The 22,649-nt window shown below is 46.1% G+C and overlaps 1 protein-coding gene across 1 annotated transcript in view; it reads left to right on the top strand.

The window, feature by feature from the left end:
• Positions 1-6,141: 6,141 nt before the first annotated feature.
• Hs3st2 (heparan sulfate-glucosamine 3-sulfotransferase 2) overlaps positions 6,142-22,649 on the top strand; it is a 103,945-nt gene continuing 87,437 nt past the window's right edge. The window contains exon 1 of the mRNA XM_021168626.3: positions 6,142-7,061. Coding sequence (XP_021024285.1) covers positions 6,577-7,061 — 485 coding nt within the window. The 5' untranslated portion in view covers positions 6,142-6,576. The remainder of the gene's footprint in view (positions 7,062-22,649) is intronic.

Here is a 22,649-nt window from a genome sequence, read left to right as displayed (position 1 = left end):
GGGTTTAGAATCCTAGTCCTTAAAACCATCAGGCTCCCTGGTCTTCTGGATTCTTTTCTCCTGTTTACAGGATCTGGAGCTTTTGGGTTTATCCAGACAATGGAGCAAGATTGAACGTTTCCCTCTTCTTTATTCCCCACTCCCTTCTAAATGTGGAATATTTATGCCCACCCTCTGGGCTCAGATGTGAACTTTGTGTCTCCCAGAGGGGAACTGACAGATCACATGACTCCACTTCACTGCCTGCTGCTGCCTCCTAGGAATCACTCTCTTTGGGGATGGACACACACACACACACTAACATTTTACAGAATTCGGCTCCCAGGAAAAGATTTGAAACTTACTCTCAAACAAAACTGAATAATAAGACTTGATTAGGTCCAAAAATGTAAGGGGAAGAGAACTTCGTTGTTTTATAATTTCAAATTCAAGGTCCTCAATGCAGGGCATTAGAGTGGGAGGGAAGGATCTTTACAACAGTGGTGCAAAGGAGACAGAAGGAAAAGAATCCATCCTGAGGCTGCTTACATCCACCAGCCTGGTCCCTACCCGTCTAATCCTTTCTGATAATGGTCTGCTCTGGAGTGTTCGTCCAGTGTGAGTTACTCGCTTTTATATTGACTTAGCCAAAATCTGTTCCTGTTGCTCACACACCAGAGACCAACCCTTGAACTTCTGGACCTATGATTGACTGTCTCAGATTCATAACAGTTTCAGATTTGGGGGGTCCTTAAAAATAAGCCCCCTCCACTTCTGTCAGTTTTCATCAAAGCAGTTCCTAGATCTTAAGTGATGGGGGATGGGGGGAGGCAATTCACTGGTGGTGGTGTCACCCTTGGGCAAGTGGTCCTGGGTTACATAAGAAATCAAACTGAGGAAGCCATAGGGAAGCAAGCCAGTAAGCAGCATCCCTCCATGATCTCTGCTTCCCTTCCTGCCTCCGGGTTTTACCTTGGCAGCCCTTGATAGTGGACTACAATCTCTTCTCCCTAAGTTGCTTTTGGTCCCTGTTGCTTACAGCAGCAATAGAAGTGACGCTAGGACAGCCTCCTTGACAGCACATAAGACTATTGGAACTGAAACTTTTTTGTCTCATTTGTCGTAAAGAAGGAAGAGTTTCCATAAAATTCTGTAGCTAATTCTCACTGGAAATTTTTAAATTGTTTAGATTCATAGAAATATAATTATAAGACATTGGACTTGGTCATACATCTGTTTTGTTTTGTTCTTTTTTTTTTTAAACCAGATCCAGCCCACACAAGCTACACAGGGGGAAAAAAAAAGATTTTCAAGGAAGTAGACATGATTATCTGTTTGTCACAGTTGCCGTAAATTCCTTACTGGAAACAATACTTTCATGTTTGTAGCCTGGAGAGGTGGCTTGGAGATGAGGGATGTCTATTGCTCTTGTCAAGGACCCAAATTCAGTTTCCAGTACCCTCATGGTAGCTCACAACTGTCTGTAACACCAGTTTCAGGGGACCCAGCAAGCCCTCTTCTGACCTCTGAGGGTATCAGGCATGCACATGGTATATATATATATATATATATATATATATATATATATATATATATCCAGGGGAAACACTCATACACATAAAGTCAAATAAACCTAAAAAGGAATTTCAAGATTTAACTAGGTATAGTCACATAGGGTCAAGACTGCTTTGAAAGGTATCCTGATGCTAGAAAGCATGTGTCCCAGTCACTGGTCTATTGTTGTAAGGAGACAGCACAGCCAGGGCAGCTCTTATATGAAAGCATTTACTTGTGGACTTGCTTGCTGTTCAGAGGCTTAGTCTGTTATCATTATGGCAGGGAGAGTGTTGCATGTGCATAGATAAACACAGTGCTGGAGAAGTAGACGAGAGTTATATCCCGACCCACAGGCAGAGAGCAAGACTGGTCCTGACTGGTCCTGGACATTTGAAACCTCAAAGCCCGCCCTCAGTGACATATTTCCCCCAACAAGGCCACACCTCCTAATCCTTCTAATCCTATCAAACAGCTCCACTCCCTGGTGACTAAGCATTCACATATATTATCCTATGGGGGCAATCTTATCCAAACCACTACAGCATGTGATGACACTGATCAATTACTGGAGGAAATAATGCAGATGATCCCCGTAGACGTGTCCTCACAGGGAGACGGTATGCATTCTCCTGTCCTTTTCTTCCTGACTAATGATCAGAATATGAGCAAGCTGACAGCAGGTGGTTATTACAGAATATGGGATATCTTTATGATGGAGAAAACATGACAAAGCACGTGGCTTCCTGGGTCCCCACTATTGAGGAGGTTCCATGTCAACCCCAAGTCGCCTTCATCCGGCCTTGCATCCGGTAGAAAACCAGAGATTTACCTTCTCTAGGTGAGTCCTCCCTGATGAACCACGAGACTCAGCATAATCCTACCAGACACTTCTGAGGGAGACCGGGCACTGCCACTCCCATTCCGTCCTAAATTTGTCTGTCTGTCTACTGGCTGTCATGGTCGTTTTTCTGGTTAAGACTTGAAGAAGAGAACTCATCTGTTTCTGAAATGACTGCACTTTCAGAGCTTATTAAAAAAATAAAATAATTTAAAAGTGGAAGCAAACAGAAAATGTTGAGGTATAACAGTGCTCAGGGCTCTTTTTTTTTTTTCCTAAGGAGAAGGCACGACATGGTGGATCACACTACATTCGATCTGGGATGTTAACAATGGAGTGCAGAAATAGCAGGCTGGTGTCATGAAGAACTGTTGAAAGCCTGCATTAGAACTCCTTTCAGCATACCTGTTGTGACATTTTTATTAACAATTTGAGCAAAGAATTAATTAAATTGTAATGAGATGTGGAGGTGACATGGTGCCAAGAGACAAGCTCCTGCTTTGGAAAATGAGATCATATAACTACAGAATTATAACATTAGGGCCAAAAGGCTTTTGGGATTGCTCATAGCTTCCCATTTTACAGATTAAAGAAACTGAGGCTTAGAGACAACAAAACACCTGGCTAAAATACACAAAGAATTAAAAGTAAAGTCAAGAGCTGAAAATGTAGCTCAATGGTAAAGTATTTTCCTAGCTATGCAAAGATCTAGGTTCAACCTTTAAGACCCTTAAAAAAGTATGGATTCAACCTTTCTATCTTTCAAGAATATGAAAGCTAAATCACGACTTGAGATTTGAAAAAAAAATATAACTGTAGCCATGAACTGATGAGAGGAGATGAAATTTAATCAGGTCAAATGTTACATGTTAGGTTTTTTTTTAAAAGTCCACTGCTCAAGCACAGCAGGGAGTAGCTATGCTTCAATCATCAGCACTTGTAGGAAAACACTTAGAGATGCTACGAGGCTTCAAGCTGGAGATGTCAGCAGTGTGATGTTGGTGCAGGGAAAAGGCAGTGGGGTCCTTGGTGGCATTACTAGAGACAGAATTTATCAAAGCGTGGTGGGGGTGAGGGTCCTGCTGAACTTTATACGCTCTACCTGGAATTCTCATCCAGTCCCCGATACCAGATTTTTAGCAGCAATCTAGATATATTCATCCACATCTAGGAGAAGAGCCTGGGATGGAGTCATGTGGATAATGCTCAAAGGAAGTTCGAAAGCTTCAGAGCTCTGTAATTAAAACCTTGAATCCTGGAGCCAGACTGTCTGGGTTTAATCCTAGCTCTGCCAATTACTCAGTATATGTTTATTTAACCTCTTTTCACTCTCTGTAAATTAGGACTTATAATAATGCCTATAATACCTATCTCCAAAGATAAGTGAGGTAAAGCCTTTTAAGTAGTTTGCACATTATGGCACAAAACAAGCACTTGATACATGTTAGCTATTGTTAGAATTAAGATTCTAATGTGGAGATATAGGCATCGATTTGTGTGCTTCTCAACCTTGATCAGAGAAGGAGATTCTCTCTCTCTCTCTCTCTCTCTCTCTCTCTCTCTCTCTCTCTCTCTCTCTCTCTCTCTCTCCTCTCTCCTCTCTCTCTCTCCTCTCTTCTTCTCTCTCCCTCTGTCTCCTCCTCCCTCACCCCTTCTCCCTCCCTCCCTCCCTCCCTCCCTCCCTCCCTCCCTCCCTCCCTCCCTCCCTCCCTCTCTCTTCCAGTAGGCAGAGACTCAAAACTGGTCAAAGCATTGAGAATAAGTGACTGAGAGTGCCCACCCCTGGAAAGGACATCTGCAGCACATGCTTCCCAAGGCTCAGGGAACATTAGAGGAGGGGGAAATAAGAATACAAGAATGGGAGGATGAGAAGGAGAACTGTGAAGTGATGCTTTCTGAACATGTCAGGGTCATTGCCTTCATGAACTCACTGTAACAGTGGCTACCTGCACAACATCCACACAAGGTCAAGACTGTCAACCTCCCCGTATAGACTGATAGGGAGCTCATGAGGCCCCGTTCCTGGCTGGGGAGCTACTGGCAGTGGTGGCTGCCAGTGAATCCTTTCTCTTGGGAGGTGTGGCGACTGGTAAGTTGCTCATGCTGCAGAAGATGGACCCACACCCAGTAAGCTGTGGGAATTACTAATTGAACTTAGTAGGTTATTTTTTGAAGAGGAGGAGGAGGAAGAGAAGAAAGAGGAGGAAGACAAAGAGGAGGGAGACAAAGAAGGAAGAGGAGGGTGAGGAGATGAAGAAGAGGAGGAGGAGAAAAAGAGGAAGAGGAGAAGGAGGAGGTAGGAGGTGGGGAGAAGAAGAAATGAAATTGAGAGTGAAAATCTTAGAGGGTTCTGGGAGCTGCTGAGATTGGAAGTGATATGATATGAAATTCTCAGAATAAATAAAAATATTTTTTATAAAATAATCCAAAGAAATGTGAGGAAACGGTAATAGGTTATCAAATTACTTATCACGTGCTATATGTATTAGAAAATAGCCCCTACAGTAGAGAGCTTGATCTAAGTTTTCTAGGGATGGGCTTGGTTTAGAAACAGAGCATATTTCCCAGTTTGAGCAAGAATACACAGACCTTGTCCTGAAGTCATCATCAGCCTAACGGAAGCTGACTGGGGTGGTGGGGTCATACAGCCATCTTGTGAGGGTCTTCTCTTTGGGAACACTGGTCCAGGTAGGGGATGTAAATCCCATCTGGAATGCAGGGTTCTAACCAGCTACGGTTGGTCACTGGGAGCTGTTCTAAAGACAACCTCTTGGCAATCATTAGATGTAGAAGTGTTCTGTCCTTTATTTCCTCCTGCTTTGTCACTGTGAGGAAACCAGTTACATGCCTTATATAGCGTCTGGTACCCTGGACAGCTCCCTGGGGAGCAGGCCACCGCTAGGGGGCGGCCTCCAAGAGATGAATAAGTCTGAGGCTCTGGGGCTAGCTTGATTTCCAGGCCCAGTAAGGGGTGGGGGTGGGGGGTGGGGGTCGGGGTGTGTGTGTGATGAGGTGGTGTGCAAATTGGATAGAGGTTTGTGCTCCATGGGTGCGAGACAGAGTGAGTCGCCTGGGTGTGAGTCAGCATGCGGGTGCTAGGGGGCTCGGTAACTAGTCACGGAATCTCACTCTCGCTTCGTTCCTCCACCCATCCATTTTTGCACTGTGCGCCCAGGTCCCATGCGTGTGCGCACACTGCACGATGCCAGATTCCAGGCTGTGTGTATTGGTTCGGCTAGATGGCTGGGGATGGGGTGTGTCCTTGTTGTGTTCCTATCTTCGGGTTAGGTGTATTCTTCTCTCCACCCTCTGTGGGGTGTTGAGGAGTGTCCGGATTAGAGTGAGCTTGTTCCTGTGCTAGTGTATGTGTGGTGCATGTGTGGGTAAGTGTAGTGGAACCGAGTATCAGGGTTGGGTGCTTGCATCAGCACCCGGGTCTATGCCTAGGGTGGGTGTTGGCGTAATCTCGACTCAGGTGTCCAGAGGCCGGAGTGATGGGGGTGTCTAATCTCCCGCAGGAGTACTGGACGTACCTGCCCACCCTCCCTTCACCTCCCCAAGCTGGTCAAGGCTCCATAGGGAGCAGTCCTCATGGGGAGAACCTGGGGAGGTGTTGTACCTGAGAGGAATAAGAGAGTCAGGGTGCAAGGGGCGGGCCAGGTCCCCGGGTGCGGCGCGGGCTCGGGGGACCCGCGCGGCTGACGTCAGGCGACTCCTTAAATAGAGCCGGTAGCGCGCTCCACTCGGCATTTCCCGAGGAGCCAGAACGCGGCCGGCGCCAGCGCCACCGTCCGGTCCGCGCATCCTCCCGCCGGCACTGCCGCGCGGCCACAGAGCGTCCCCAGAAAGGCGCTCGGAGCATCCGGAATGGGGCTTCGGGCGCTGGGCGCGCTCCGAACCCGACGCGCGTGAGAGTCGAAGAGTGCGGGGAGCCGCCCGGCTGTCCGGAGCCCTCATCGCTTAGTACCGGGAGATGCTGGCAATGCAGCCACCTGGTCCCCGAGGAGCCACCGTACCCGGGACCCCCGGGCACGGTGCTCGCCCAGGCCAGCTGCCCCCAGAGGAGATGATATCCCTTACGCCCAACGCGCACAGCGGGGACAGCGCCACGAGAGCCCTCTAGGCAATCGCAGAGCCACGCAGCAGCTCCGCCGCAGGTGCCACCTCGGAAACCATGACCCCCGGTGCGGGTCCATGGAGCTATGGCCTATAGGGTCCTGGGCCGCGCGGGGCCACCTCAGCCGCGGAGAGCGCGCAGGCTGCTCTTCGCCTTCACACTGTCCTTGTCCTGCACTTACCTGTGTTACAGCTTCCTGTGCTGCTGCGACGGTCTGGGCCAGAGCCGCCTGCTCGGCGCGCCGCGCTGCCTCCGCGGCCCCAGCGCAAGCGGCCAGAAACTTCTGGCGAAGTCCCGCCCGTGTGATCCCCCGGGGCCGACGCCCAGTGAGCCCAGCGCTCCCAGCGCGCCCGCCGCTGCCGCTCCAGCACCGCGCCTCTCCGGATCCAATCACTCTGGCTCCCCGAAGCCAGGCACCAAACGGCTGCCCCAAGCCCTCATTGTGGGCGTCAAGAAAGGGGGAACTCGGGCGGTGCTGGAGTTTATCCGCGTGCACCCGGACGTGCGGGCCTTGGGCACTGAGCCCCACTTCTTCGACAGGAACTACGGACGAGGACTGGACTGGTACAGGTAAGAGGGTCACGACAGCTCCACTCTGAGCTTTGGGTTCGCTCCATCCTTAGAGTAATTCCTTGCCTGTCTTAAACCGGCAAGTGGATTGTGGGGTCACTACTGTAGAGGGTCCACCCAGAACTTCCCGGAAGACTGGCTCTTCATGACTGACGCTCTTTGAAGCGCAAAGGGAAAGAGTATTCCCTCTTGTCCCTGGGGTCTCTGAAAGGTAGGGGACATTTCCAGTCAAAACTAGGTGCTGGCTGGAGGGCTGCATTCTTTGTCCAGTTTTTAGGGCGGTTGGAGCTGGTTGCCTAAGGCAAAAGGCTCTCTACTCCTACCCCTAAGCTGATCTTCCCTGGCCTGTGTGGCACCTGTAGTTGAGAAAGGGAAACCACCACAAAGGCCCTCTGTGGTGATTTCTGCCTCGGTAGGTACCCATTCTTAGGGCAATATGAGAGTGTGTCCTGAGTTCTTGCAATGAGGAGAATGCCAGGCTCTGCTGCAAATGTTTGCTATGTTCTGAGGCTCACTCCTCCAGCAGTTCTCTAGTCCTGAGCTGGTGGGGTTGGAGTGTAGGAAAGAGCCTCCGATTTTGGTCCTGTCTCTGACACTTACATTAAGCAAGTTCCTCAAACTCTTCCAGCATTTCTTTCACCATCAATTACAAGGGGCTGGAAAATAGTTCCTGCCCTGTTTGTCTGTCCAGTCTTTTTCAAAGTGTTTGAAAGATGTAAAAATGACCGTTAGAGGTGCTTTTAAAATAGTAGCCAACAGAAGGGATTTGGAAGATAGGTGGGCACTTCAGGTGAAGACTAAGTAGGATCCTAGGAGTAGTCAGACATGCTTAGAATGCCCACTCTTCCCTTGGACTTCTGCCAGCTAGAGTCCCTCCCTCCTGGGGGGGGGGCGGTGTCTGGACCTACAGTGAGGCTTCATTCTCCAGTGCAGCCTTCACTCTTCAGTGCCTCTGGTGTCCATTGGCCTTCACACCTTGTGTTGTGCAGAATTGCAGGATAGGTGCACAGAGGGACTGAGTCAAGGCACCTCTGGGGCTAGAGTATAGTGTGAGCCTCAGAGATGTCACAGAATCTGTCTGTCACGGAATCTACCTAAAGACATTCTAGGCAGTTCAGTTCTGGAGGGATGCCATGGTGGCTGCCAGAGTTGCTGAGGCTATTTCTTTTATTTTTCATATAAAAGGAGACCCTTTACTCATTAGAGTCATAAGCATACTGGATAAAGAATAATTTCTTTGGAAAAATGACCCGATGGAGTCATAACAGAGAGTTCTGGATTTCCAAAGAAAGGGGGATCCACAGGAATGCCTTGTCACCTTTCTCAGCTAGCCCTGGCCAGTATAGCTATGACTGTTAGGAGCAAGGGATGGGACGTATGCTGTCCCTAAGAGACAGACACATAGTTTGTAGTAGAGCCAAGCAAGGAACTGCTGGCACACAGTCAGGTGAGGCTTCATGCCAATGCTGATGGCCCACTATGCTTTTCTGGACTGTGACCCAGAGGTGTGCCATCTAGTTATGTGCAAAAACTCTTTGAACCAGACCCCAGGGTATGAGCTGCAGAAACATCCAACACCAGTGCCCTGCTCGAGGTCGCCCTCAGCCACACTCATTGTGTGCCAGGGTTTCCTCGATGGAAAATATGAAGATTGTTATGAAGCCTTTTCCCACGGTGAAGTGCTTTTTTAAGTGCAAAATAGCAAAATTCTGAGCATCTAGCTTTTAGGTGATGCTCCCTCCCATAAACACCTCTATGTTGAGCCCAGGCTCTTCCTCCCCGCTCCTTCTCCCTCCTCCACTAAACAGCATACCTCAGGCTTCCTTTCTGGAGCCTGTGTCATTCAGGGATGACTGCTTTTTATTTTTAACCTTGGCATGTGTGATTCTAAGCCAGCTTAGCTGTGAACCTTGGAGATGGGAGCCATGCCTTTTTTTTTTTCTTTCCTAGCACATTTGGATTCTGCTAAAATTCTCAGCTGAATCTTGGTAGGTTTTATTTAACATGAAGCACACTGACAGCTCCACTTCTTTCTCTCTCCCCTCCCCCTCTACCCTTTGTTTCTTGATAGTTCTAAAGGAAAGATTAGCCTGGAGGTCTGGTCATAACTATGATACCTATCAGTTTCCCAGGAAGGCTGGGAAGTCTACAGCACCCAGGAAAGGACTGTGTGGTTTGTGCTTTTGATGGGGGTGGGGGACGGCCAACCAGTACCCTCCAAAGTCAGTATTTCACACAAGGATTGCTGTTTCCTCAAAACATAATATACTCCCCTACTGGGGCACTGCTTCTCTCTGTTTTATCCTTTATCATCACTTGAGTAGCATGCAGTCATTGCAGAATCAATGGGGATTCCTAAGATTCTTTACACTCTGTGTTCAAAGAGCCAGCCTTCTGTCCACTGTTGTGGCCTCGGTTTCCCAGGGTGGAGCCCATGAATGCAGTGAAGTCCATGATACTCTGCCCATCTTGAAGCCCTGAAGCACTTCTTAGGCCAGATGGTCTAAGTGCAGATAGACAATGGGAAAATAAGGATCACCAATCATCAAGCGACAGGTGATACATCTCCTCCATGATGGCAGACTTGATACAACCAGAGAGACACCATCAGCAAAAGGGGACAAGCCCACAGAGCCCTTGTCTTCTTTGTTTCTGGATCCTAATCCCTTCTTGGGAATCACCAAGCCAAATCACCCCGGAGAACCCAGCTCTCTGCAGAGGAATCCCTCTGAGACTCCTCCGTGATCACACCTCACCTGTGTGTCTGGCCTGAGTTCCTCTCTTCAAATTTCCTCCCAGATGCAAGCATATGGATCCATGGGGGAGACGGGTGGGGGCCACTAGCTTCTTGGAAGTAAAGAAGACGAGATATGAAGTTGATGAGTGTCATCCCACTGTGTCAAAGACCAGAGATGACATCTTTAGATGTTGTGTGATTTGGAAAAAAAGATGATCACCTTGAGTCTCAGCTGCTTTCTCACGAGAATGAAGCCAATAATAATTGTCTCGGGTTTGAAGAATGTATGGAACATTGCATATGAAAGTACCATTGGGGGGGGACTTTGGTATATAAAGATAAGCCAATGGTGTTACTACTGTGCCACAATTGCTGCTGTTCTGCTGCCAACACTCTTGTTATAGCCGTTATTACTACTGCTAGCACAACTGTTAGAGCACTCACTACCTGCTGCCACTGCCAAATGTGGCCAAAGAATGCATCGCTAAAGAAATAATTTTACACTTCCCCTTTTTTACGTGTGTGTGTGTGTGTGTATCTGTGGGTGCATGTATATGTGTGAGCACATGTAACTGAAGGTAGAAGTTGAGTTGTTCTTCTTGCTTTTTGAAACAGGGTCTCTCTCTGAACCTGAAACTCAATGATTCCACTAGGGAGAATGACCAGCAAGCTCCAGGAAAATGCCTCTTCAGCAAAGAGATTATAGGTGCTTGCTACTGGGTTTTGGGTTTTATGTGAGTTCTGGGACCTGAGCTGAGGACACTCATACTTGTGTCCACTGCAAGCTCTTTACAAACCAAGCCACCTCCTCAGGCCAATGTTTCCTTTTCTTACTTCCTTTCTGTATTCTCCCCCGCCACTCTCCCACCCTTGCTTCTTCCTCTTCCCTCTTCTTCCATCTTCTGTTTCTTAACTTTGCATTGATAGAATTTCACCTCATATTTCTGAGTATCCACCTTTAAAAATGAGAACAATGCCTGACCTGGTCTTTTACATCATATGAGAACCATGTAGGGCACCATATGTGGAAACATGCAACATACCTAAGATTTCACATACAATACTGTTGTTTTACAAAAGTTTGCCTCTGAGCCAGCCTATTTGAAATGTTTGTCATTTTTAGAGCAATATAAATGGTATCGTGTCCAGGAGTCTTTAGGGTTCAAGAGAAAGGTGAGTTCTGTTTCAAGTATCTCAATTCTGTTAGCCTTAAGGGTTGGCAGGGCATACATATGGAGAGGAAGGGAATCTTTGCTAAATGCATTAAAATGCCAACTGGGGAAAGTTAATACATGATAATTGACTCTACACTGGTGTCCAAATGTTGATAGATGAACTTGTTATAAATTTTAGACGCCATCTCTTATCTCTGTTTACTTTCTCGCTCAGTGTCGGGGTGTTCTTAGGACCGTGTAAGACAAGCAGAAACAGGATTTGCCCCAGAGGTAATGCTCTAAGTAAGACAGAGAGGGAAAAGCACAGGATGAAATCCATCACATTATCAAGCTCATGTAAATCAGTGACTCATATGTAACAGCAAAGCCAAACTCTGGCACAGCAAGCCTTAGGAGGAAGCCCACAGGCAGGAGACAGGGGCCTTCTGCATGAAGAAGGGAACACAGAAGGCTTTGCCATCTCATAACAAACTGAACCACACACAAAACAGACCAAGCTATGCTCACTGTGTGTACTGGTGATCTGTAATCCTTCCCCCACATGTGTGGTCTCCTGCACAGCATCTTTGCAGACACACCTTTATAAGGAGTATTTTTGCATGGTTCCAGGGGAGTGTGACATATTCGGATGAAATGAAGCCATTGAGTCCGGAAATCCTGCATCTGTCATCCTCACAGCACCCTGGAGGTATATTAGTTACAGCTTGTGTACCGTTCTCAGTCACTGAATGGGCCAGAAGAGCTGTTGGTACTCAGGGAAGGTTTGGGGGGCAGAGCTAGTCTCACTTCCCTTTGGAGCTTCAAGGGACTGGATGATCTGGGAATGAAGAATGAGATTTCTCCCAGAGAGCTTTTCTTAAGGTTGTGAAGAAGACCCTGATAGGCCCTGAAATTTTTACCAAATACACATCGTTAATAGTGTTTATGGTGTTTAAATAGAAAAACAAAACAAAACACTCACTAGAGAAGGTAAGAAGCATAGCTGTTTTGTTTCTGTTTTTGTTTTAATTTTCTGAGATTAGAATGTCTTACAATGTCTTACAATGAGTGATTGATGTCCTGGCTTCCATGAAATACTGTTTCCACCTTGGCTGTCTTTTGCCTTGAGAGTATGGCATCCTCAGTCACCCTGAAGTCTATCAACCTTCCAAAGAACCACCGACTAGATGGAAAATACCCAACATGGAATCTCTGTATCCAGTAGTGGGGATGGGTTGGAGTGGGGGTGGAGGCAGGGTTGGGGGATGTCTCTGTTGGAAGCTGTACTCATTTTGAAATCTCAAGTGTTACCCATGCCATCTCCCTGAAAGCATCTATTTTACCACTAGGGAGGGGGTGGGGCAGATGCCCACCAGGGATGAGCTGCTGTGATGTTCTCCAGGGGCAGCTGTAAAGAAGCACTTGCTTACACAGATTGGGAGGAACATCCCAAGATCCCCTATTCATTCTGGTGCACAGTCGATGCCAATAGGTGCCATTTCCTGAGGTATTGTTAATGTTCTCTGCATTCTGTGTTCAGCAGTGTTGAATAGCGTTCTTCCCTTGGTTAGCCCTCCATGAATCATTTCTGAATGATTGAGTGACAGAGTGGGTGTGGAGGGGCGGAAGCACACGGCTCCCTATTGATCCGGATCTGCTGGAGGACTTGGAGGGGAGGCCAGCTCTCTGTGTGATGGCTCACAGCCAGTGGGCAAGGAAGAAGGAGGAAGATAAGCAGACACTCACAGGCTGTGAGTCAGGCCAGAGGGGTCTAAAAGGTCATGCAGCCAAACTAAGTCTGCGGCACCCACCGTTTCCCCCAGAGCTAACTCTGAGGTGGATTAATCCATTTATTTGTCAAACGCCCACCATTGGCCAGGCTCAGTGCCAGGCTGCTGTGGGCTGGCTCTGCTGCCACTCTTTTCTCCTAATGGGCTGCACTGATGGGCTGGAGAGCTTTGTAGTCCATGAGCAGTTTGACAAGGTGGGTAAAAGCCACCAGTGAGTGGAAATAACTTAGCATTTCAGAGGTAATTGCTGCCTGTCAGGCTACACAGCTGGGCTGTTGGTCCAATGCTCTACTCCCCAGAGCTTTCTCTGTGGGATAATGGGACAGGCTGGGGAGATGAGGGCTCTGCGTGAGCGCATTCTCCCAGGAGACATGGCCAGATGTGGTGGTTTGGTCGTGGGAGCTTTGGCATCATAGGGTTCCTATGTATGCATTAGCTGTTGTGTCTTCTCAAACTTCCAGCCAGAGGCTGACAATGGTTTTTGCTCAGCTCCCATCTCTGCTCTAGATGGAGTCTGGAGGGATGTCCTCTACTATTTCCCAATCCATGGCAGTGCTCCCATTTTGGAGGGTTGGCTCCAGCATTTTCTAGACTTCAGTCATTACAGGGTACAACCTCTATTGTAATTTCTTAATATTTGTGTTTCAGTGAAAACTGCAAGGATGTTTAGCCAAGACTGAGCCAAGTGTAGGAGAAAGAGGCTTGATCAATGAGCACTAAGTTACAGACAGGAGCACAAGGTTCTGGTGAGCTAGTGCATCGTAAAGTGGAATAAAGATAACACCAATGCACGACACAATTAAAATAAAATCCTAGGAGAATTCTGAATGTTCCACTAAAAGGAACCGATAAATGTTTGAGGAGACATATATTTAACCTGACATATGTGCAGCACACTGTACGTGTTGAAATATCAGGTGGCAATGAATTCCTTATGTTAAGCTTTGATTACTGTAACAAAATACCAGAGACAAGCAACCTTAGAAAGGAAAATGATTATTTGGGCTCATAGTTTTTAAGGTTTCAGCTCACCAATGCTCCATTCTTATAGTATGTGCCAAGGCAGTATATCATGCTAAGCAGAAGCCCTAACCTCATGGCTGGGAACACAGGAGACAGAGCAAAAGGGTCTAGATTCCTACTATTCTCTTCAAGGACACATGCCAGGGACCTAACACCTTCCACAGAACCCAATATCTTTAAAAAAGTATTTCTTTTATTTTTTGAGATTATACTATAATTATATCATTTCCCACTCTTCTTTCTCCCTCCAGACACTCATGTGTACCCCTTGCTTTCTTTCAAGGTCCTGGACTCCTCTTTCATTATTTGTTTTTGCATTCACACATGTATATACCCATATATGTATGTATATTGCATAAATATAAACTAGTCAGTCTGTATAATATTAATCTTATGCATGTTTTCATGGCCCACCATTTGATATTGGATAACAAATTGGTATGCTCTTCCTGGGGAAGACAATTTCTCAGCAGTCTTTTTTTTTTTTTTTTTTTTTTGGTTTTTCGAGACAGGGTTTCTCTGTATAGTCCTGGCTGTCCTGGAACTCACTTTGTAGACCAGGCTGGCCTCGAACTCAGAAATCCGCCTGCCTCTGCCTCCCAAGTGCTGGGATTAAAGGCGTGCGCCACCACTCCCGGCCTCAGCAGTCTTTAGTTGCCTAGAGTCCTTCATGTAGGGTTGAGGCTTCAGGGCTTTCCCCAATCCATGTCAGCACGTCTACTGCTGTTGTCCTTGTTCATGTCATGGTTAGGCAGTCATGCTGGTGAGACTTCATGCGTGTAGCTTCCTGGTGTTGAGACATAATCTCACAGTAAACCCCACGTTCTTACAGTCTTCCCATTGCCTCTTCTGGTGCTTTAGGTACAAGAGTACTATAGAGATGTCGCCACTGTGACCGATCCATAACTCTCACTGTGCGTTTTGATTGGTTGAGGTTTCCTGTAATGGTCTCTGGAGGTCTGCTCCAAAGAGAAGTTTCCTTGAGGGGTGAAAATGACACTTATTTGTGGGTGTAAGGACCAATATTTATATTGTAGTTGGGGATTGTGCTGTGACAGCTTAGGTTCTCCTCTGTGATCCAACCCTTGGCTAGGTTTTCAGTAGCAGGCATGAGCTCCTTCTTGTTGAGTGGGTTTTAAGTCCAATTAGAGAGCCATTGGTTACTACCAAGGTATGCGTGCTACTACTGCACCCTTGGTTTGCTGGTCCTTGATGAAGTTCATAGCAATCACTGCTGAGTAGGAAAGTTGGTTACCTTTCTCCTTTGGGACCTTGCTTGGTGCCTTCTGGTATCATGAAAGCTCGTCCTCAGCAGGATGCTTTCAGGCCAGTTCCAGCCCAGGGGACTCTGAATCCTGTAGGACCCTCCTCCCCCTTAAAGGTTCCATCACTTCCAGAAGCTTTAAACACATCCTTGAGCAACATTTTCTAGACGCAAATCATGCTGCCATCTAATATTTTAAAATAGTTCATGCTTCAATTAAAATAAACTTAAATTTCAAAATTATATAATCTTAGGTGTTAGGGAGCTTATGGAGGGCATTGGAGGAGAAAATAGGGAGTGAATATAATCGTATTTATTGCATACATGAATAAAATTCTCTAGAGTAAACAAAACTATACTCTTTCATAAAGAAAAAGCCTTCCTTCTTTTGTTTGGTTAGTTCCTATTTTGGAGCAAATAGCACAGTGTGCCATGCAGCCCAAAAGTGAGGATGGAAGTCCTGCACGCCTCACCTTGTGGTCTCAGAGCTTCTCTTTGGAGAAGAAATGACAAGTCCCCATTTTGTGAATCCCTCCAGTGATGTTTTCCATCTGTAAATCTAATGCATTCTATGCAAATGCATTTCAAATAAATATATTTACAAAACAACTTGATTTAAATTTCCAAAATGGAAAGCAGTATCAAATCTGAAGGTAATCTCCAAACAGACAAGTTGAGAACAAAGCAGTGTTATTGAGTTTTTACCAAAGAGCATGCTGGAATGTTCCGCACCTACAGCACTCTCTGTCTTTAGCCGGGGATATTAGGAGATGCTAATAGGTTAAGGAAATATTGGTATCAAGCTGAGATGGTCCTCCTTCATGTGACCAGTAGGGATGGAACCGCAGTAAAAAATGATGGTAGACTTCTTTTCTGTGACGTAATGGCATTTTTCAGATTTTCCGAGGGGAGAAAGCAGAACATGACCGACATCGTGAGAAACATGGCTGGAAATTGTAGAACACCCAACTTAACTGAGTGTGCCCTGGGTTTCTTAGGTTTCTTTGATGTGTTAATGATTGGAAGAGAAAAAGCAAAGAGAAAACTCAGAACAAACGCAGTGATAAGACAAGTGTTGCAACGTTCAGTGTTCACAAGGGCATCCAGGCTTCAGAAGAGCCAAGCTTCCCCCAAGAAACTGTATGGTAGATATTTAAAGGAAGAAATATATTAAATCACAAGGCTTCCTTGTTATTCCCACTACTGGGGACTAAACCAAAGAAGCCACCATCTTCACCCACCCTCTCTGCCGCCACTGCCACACACTCAGTGACAGCCACTTCAGTCTACTTTGTACCATAACTGTAGCCAAGATGTCAGTGTAAAAATTGGAGAAAAGCTGTTTTGTTAAGGAGTCAGAAACCTACAGGAGGGGGCTCGGGAGTAATTTTATATCTATTTTGAGGTTTGCATGAGGCAGGGCATTTCTTTAAAATATATCTTTGGGGCTGAGGAGATGGCTCAGTCAGTAAAATGCTTGCCATGCAGGCATCAAGACCTGATTTTAAGCCCCAGCTTCCAAGCAAAAAGCCAGACATTGCAACACTTTTGTAATGTCAGAGCTGGGGAGGCAGGGCCCAGTGAGAGACCCTGACTCAGAAAATATATGGTAGATGGCTCTTACAGAATGATACCAAAGCTGAACTCTGATGGCCACATACACACACACTTGTGCATTCACACCCACACAAACCTTCTGGGTGCAGATTTCTGTCTCTTCTATTCCACTGTGAAGACATGAGGGTTTTTTGGGTTTTTTTGTTGTTTTTTGTTTTTTTTTTTGTTTGTTTGTTTTTTTTTTTTGGTTTTTCGAGACAGGGTTTCTCTGTGTAGCTCTGGCTGTCCTGGAACTCACTCTGTAGATCAGGCTGGCCTTGAACTCAGAAATCTGCCTGCCTCTACCTCCCAAGTGCTGGGATTAAAGGCGTGCGCCACCACCACCCAGCAAAGAAATGAGATCTTGGAGTTTGAGTTTGAAGTAGTCCCCATGAATTATGCTTTGAGCACTCAGTCCTGGCTGGTACTGTTGGTTTTGGACCGTGGAGTCTGTAGAAGTGAGCTTGGCAGGATGATGAGGGGCTGTTGCTGGTTACCCAGTCCCAGGCTTGGTCCCATACCAACTTCTGGGTCTACTGCAGTAAGAGCAGCTGCTGCCCTGCTGTGCACTCCATCACACCACCTCTGCTATAACAGACGGTACTCACTGGACCTGTGAGCCAGAAGAGTCCTCCAGCCTCACGTTGTTTCTGTAAACAGTCATCAGCTCTGCTTCTCCAGTCTGCATAAGGTCCCTGAGCTGAGAGTGGAAGTACAGACCCCGGGGAAAACAGTCCCTGGGGCTGTGCCTTTGTTGTTAACAGACATAACAGCATGTCTATGGCAAGACTCCTTGGTCCTACCTTTAATGGAGCAATAGTTATCAATATGGCTGGGAAGATGGCTTCTTGCTACTGAGTGTTTCCCTGCCATCAGAACCCACTGCCAGGCTGAGTTCTGCATCTACTGGGAGGCTGGAGTAAAATGAATGGGCATTGGTTTTGAAATTATGCCTCCTAGTTGAGCTGGGAGCCTCAAAAAAGAATGAAAAGATAGATAGATAGATAGATAGATAGATAGATAGATAGATAGATAGATAGAGTACATGTGAGAGAGATGGAGGCAGACAGACAGACAGACACAGACAGATGGACATACAGATGACCAGAGAGTCAGATTTAAGATATATGTGATGAACGTAAAAATAAGAAGGAAACAGAAACTACATGACTCCTTAATGGCAGGATTTTCCAACACACCTAGTAGATGCCTAAAACCATGGGTAGTATGAACATATACACTATGGTTTGTCTCATACTCAAATATATAATAAAATTTGATATATAAATTAGTCACAGTTAGAGACGACTAGCAATAACCATGAAAACAACATTTGTAACAATATACTACTGTAACTACTTGTAAGCTGTGTTTCTCTCTCTCCTTCTCCCCCTCCCCCTCCCTCCCCCTCTCTCCCTCCCTCCTCCTCTCTCCCTCCCTCTCCCACCCCCCCATCTCAGAGCATCGTATTGTACCTTCAGGTTTTCATGTAAGAAAGCACTTCACAGCTTCTCCTTGGCATCTCTAAATCTCCAGCCCCATTTACCCTTACAGTCTGGGGCTATGATTAAGTAAAATGGCGGTCATGGGAACACAGGTACTGAGAAACTGTATGCATTAGTTACCTCTCCCATTACTGTGACAAAATATGGAGAGATGAGCCTAAGAGAGAGAAGGGAGTCATTTGGCTAATAGCTTTAGAGGTCATTTGTCCCATGTACTTGGGCAGGACATCATGTGATGAGAACATGGGTAGGAAAGAGGAACTTCTTACCTCATGGCAAAAGGAAGCTGGAAGGAAAGGAAGAAGGGAGGAAGGGGCCAGAAGGAGAGATATGGAGAGAGAGAGAGAGAGAGAGAGAGAGAGAGAGAGAGAGAGAGAGAGAGAGAGAGAGAGAGAGAGAGAGGGAAAGAAGAAGAAGAAGAAGAAGAAGAAGAAGAAGAAGAAGAAGAAGAAGAAGAAGAAGAAGAAGAAGAAGAGGAGGAGGAGGAGGAGGAGGAGGAGGAGGAGGAGGAAGAGGAGGAGGAGGAGGAGGATAAAGGTGAGGTAGAGGAGACATGAAGTGTCCAGGAACAAGATTTTCCCCCAAAGAACTACTTCTGGCATCTAGGTTCACTTCCTACAGCTTCCAGATCCTCTCAAATCATTGCCACAAGATTAAAACAAAGTAAAATAAAACAAAAGCAAACAAACTAAAACAAAACAAGCATTCAACATCTGAACCTGTGGGAGGCACTTAATACTCAAATAATAACTTTATGATAGTCCATCTGATGACTGAGGCAGTAACTGAGTAACGGGTAGGTAGCATACACAGTGTGGACACATTGCATAACAGGATGATTCATGTCCTCATTAGAAGACATCAGTATGGAAATGCCATAATGTTATTCATTGTAATGAACAGTAAAACTAACAAATTATTTTATTCTGGAATTTCTTGGGTAATAATTAACTGCAGAAAGCTAAACTATAGACACAGGCATGAGTAGCTGTAAACAGCAATCAAAAGCTCAGATTCTGAAATCAGGAAGACTGTGTTGGCATCTCTGCTCTAGTGCTTGCTGGTAGATGTCCACCGACCACATTAACCAGTTGCTTCTCTTTGGCACAGTGCTCTGTGTGCGCCCTGGGGCTCAATCATACTGACTGTTGGGTAGGGAAGCAGTGAAGATTCAGTGGACAATAAAAGTGTTTCTTCTATAAAAAGTAGCCAACAAGTGTTAAATGTGATTATTGACCATTGAGTCTTTCATTGAGTTTTTGTTGATGTTAACACTAATGACACAGAGATGAGTTCAGGTCCTGCCTTTGGGATTCTCATTTGTTGATGGGTTATGAGTTGTCCTACCAACTGATGAAGAGGTATCCCTATGGGACATTATGTCTAAACATACCCATCACACAAGTTCTCTTCTGGAGACAGCAAAATCAGAATCTAAGTGGCCTCTGCTGAGTGACTGGTCACCTGTTATGTGTCAAACTCACACTAAGCCTCAGAAAGAAGGTCTTGTTTTGAGGAGCTGACTGGTGAAGACAAGCTAGGAAGACCTGAGCAACAGATACTCCCAAACAGAACCTGTTCAGTCACAGAGGAGAGGCCTCAGGCAGGGCAGGGCAGTGAGAAGCTTCCTAGCTGAGGCCTAACCTTGAGGGAGTTTGCCGCAGCCATGTCTCTCCTGGGATTCATCCTACACCAGTGGCTACCAGACTTGGTTCTTTCTGTAACACAGGTCTCAGTTGATACACTTGTCACTTCCTCAAACACAAAAGCAAAGGAAACAAACCTTTGTTTTGCCATCTGCTGGAAGCCAGCTGACCTTCCTTGCCCATCTGTGACATCTTCACGGCCTTACTTTATCCACTCCATGCTTCTTGCTACAATTCAAATGTGTCTAGATCATTCTCTTTTGACTTGGAAGCTCTCTGGATGCAGAGACCTTGTCTGTTTCATTTGCTGGCACTTCGGGAGCTTAGAGTTGGAGCCTGGCACACAGTAGGTTTTCAAGAAAAATTAGTTGAGTGTGAGTATTCTCAGGAGTGAGGTATGGCTGAAATCATGAGTTTTTCCTGAGGACACTAGTAATTTATATCTCTTTATTTGGATTACCGTATGGGCTCTGATGGAGTGATAAAATACAGAATTTGCATGTTTGAGGATTGATCATCATGTCATTAGATGCCTGTTGTATGTCTACTATGTACTAGACTATACAGTAGTTACAGAAGAGAGAGTAGTGAAACATCCAGAAAGAATCCACTATCCCCTATGGTCAACAATAAGATATGTCTGTGTCAGCGATAGATAGTGTGACAGAGAGAGTCGGGGGCAGGGAGGTGGTGGTTAGGGCAAGGTATTCAACTGTAAGTGATTAGAACAGGCCTTCCTGAGATGGTGATATTTGAGCTAAAATGTGAAGAAGGCTCCAAGACAAAGAGTACTGCAATTTAATGGAAAGAACCTTTGATAAAGAGAAAGACAAATGCAAAACTTTTAATGGCATCAAGGTTAATGGAGTGATGGCAACAACCCTCAGGGCCAGCATGGCCAGAGTGGGCCCAGCAACAAGGAGAAACATGTGGGGGGGCGGGGGGCAGATCAAGCAGGGTCTTAGAGATCCCTGCAAGAACCTTGACTCTTGCTTAATCAACAAGAAGGAGCTGAAATGGCTGGAGCTCTGGAACCCATGATCTGACTTCTTGCTTGTTTTTGCTCAGAGAGGTTCTCATGAATTTTAGTCTAACTTTAAACTTGCTATGTAGTCAAGAATGCCCTTGAACTTTGGATCCTCCTACCTCCATCTCTTGAGTGCTGGGGTTACAGGGTCATGACACTATGTTTTTAATGTAGTGTTGAGTTCAGAACGAGGGCTTTGCAGGCTGGCCAAGCACTCTGCCAACTGAGTGACATGCCTGGCTCCTGCCTTGTTTTATCAGGCTCTGCAGGGAAGGCAAAGCAGGAACAGAAAAAGAGGCCTCTACGATGGTGGCAGATGCCCAGCATGGTCTGAAAACATGACTGCAGGATTAGTTGATGAGGGCAAGGTGTGGAGGACAGACAAGTCAAGCAAGAAGATGGCTAAGACAGTTTGGATGGTGTAGGACATGTTGCCATTGGGCACAAATGACTGAGCTATAGTGCATTTGTGGCTTCTCTCTGTTAAACTTTTAAAGTCCATTGCAAGTGACAAGCTGAGGTTTGAGCCTAACCCTTCCAAATCCAACCTCTTGCCTGGCTTTTCAAGCATCCATCCACAAGGGTGGCTGCTATGTTCAAAGAATGTAGGATGACTTGTTCAACTGTAACCTGGATTCTTCATTCCCAATTAGGTAGATGATAGCAGAGCCATCCTAGGGGTCTTTGGGGCCTGTTTTAAAACATAGACTGTTTGGATAACCTCTTGACTTCTTGTCCAACTCTAAAAAGGCATATGCCACTTATATGAGTCACCCAGCTTCTCCTCTGCTCTAGTCCCTCCCACAGGCATGACAAGGTTGCTGTCATGATGACGTTATCAGATTGGAGACCAATGCTTGTGATTTCTTTCAGCAGAACCAAAGACTAGCATGGCTCTCAGATAGTCGGGTTCCAACTCTCCAGGACTTCCCCCCAGGCTGCTGAAGCATAGGGGATGCTCTCTGCCTTGGCAGCCTCTTTGCAGTGTGTTTCTGCTTTGATGGCTTTAATGAAGATATGAAATCATCTAACAGCTTTCATTTTGCTCAGGCGAGATGGCTTAAAGTGGAGGCAGCCTTTCCCAGGATCAATCCCCATCTTCAGAAGTGGTTGGTTAAACTCTGCATTTACAGCCACTTCTCACTGGAACCGTGTGGGATCTGAATTATTAATTCTGTGAAAAATGAGTTAAGTCTCTACAGAGCTCTGTAGTGGCACCAGCCCCACTCTGGGTGCCTTTCTCGTATTTCTCTAGCACAAACATCTCAGTCAAATCCTAGGAAGCATGGCTATCTCTCTCTGTTAGTCATTTTGCTGAAGGAAAGAACTATGTCAGGTTTCTAAGAGACAGGCACTTCTGTCAAAGGCACTTAAAGGTTCTTGAACTCAGGACTCATTTTAATGACAACTGTGCAAATAAGGTCATGTCTAAGCAGATCAGCTTCTCTGGTTTGGCTGAAGCCAAGAGAAATATGTAGAAAGGTTGGGACACCCTGAGGTACCAGAACATGGCACAAGGAGCTGAAGGCAGGGACTGAGCCTCACAGAGTTGCTAGCGGGTATCCTTGAGGGCTCTGTGGGCCATAAATGAATGATATTGGCCAACAAAAATCAGGAACTCATCCCAAAGACCTAAGCCTCATTTCAACATCCTTGTATCACTGAATCCCCACTTCTCTCTCTTCTCCCCTCCCTTCCTCCCTCCTCCTTTTCTTCCATCCTTCTTTTTTTCTCCCTGCCATCCTTCCTTCCCTTCCTTCCCTTTAAAAAATAATAGATTTAGTGGTTCACCCCTATAACCACAGCACTGAGGAGGCTGGGGTGGGAGGATCATAAATTAGAGGAC

This window comes from Mus caroli, unplaced genomic scaffold, assembly GCF_978045245.1.
Source record: "Mus caroli unplaced genomic scaffold, Mus_caroli_1 scaffold_8, whole genome shotgun sequence".
NCBI lineage: Eukaryota > Metazoa > Chordata > Mammalia > Rodentia > Muridae > Mus > Mus caroli.
This window is presented reverse-complemented; position numbering and strand designations above follow the sequence as displayed.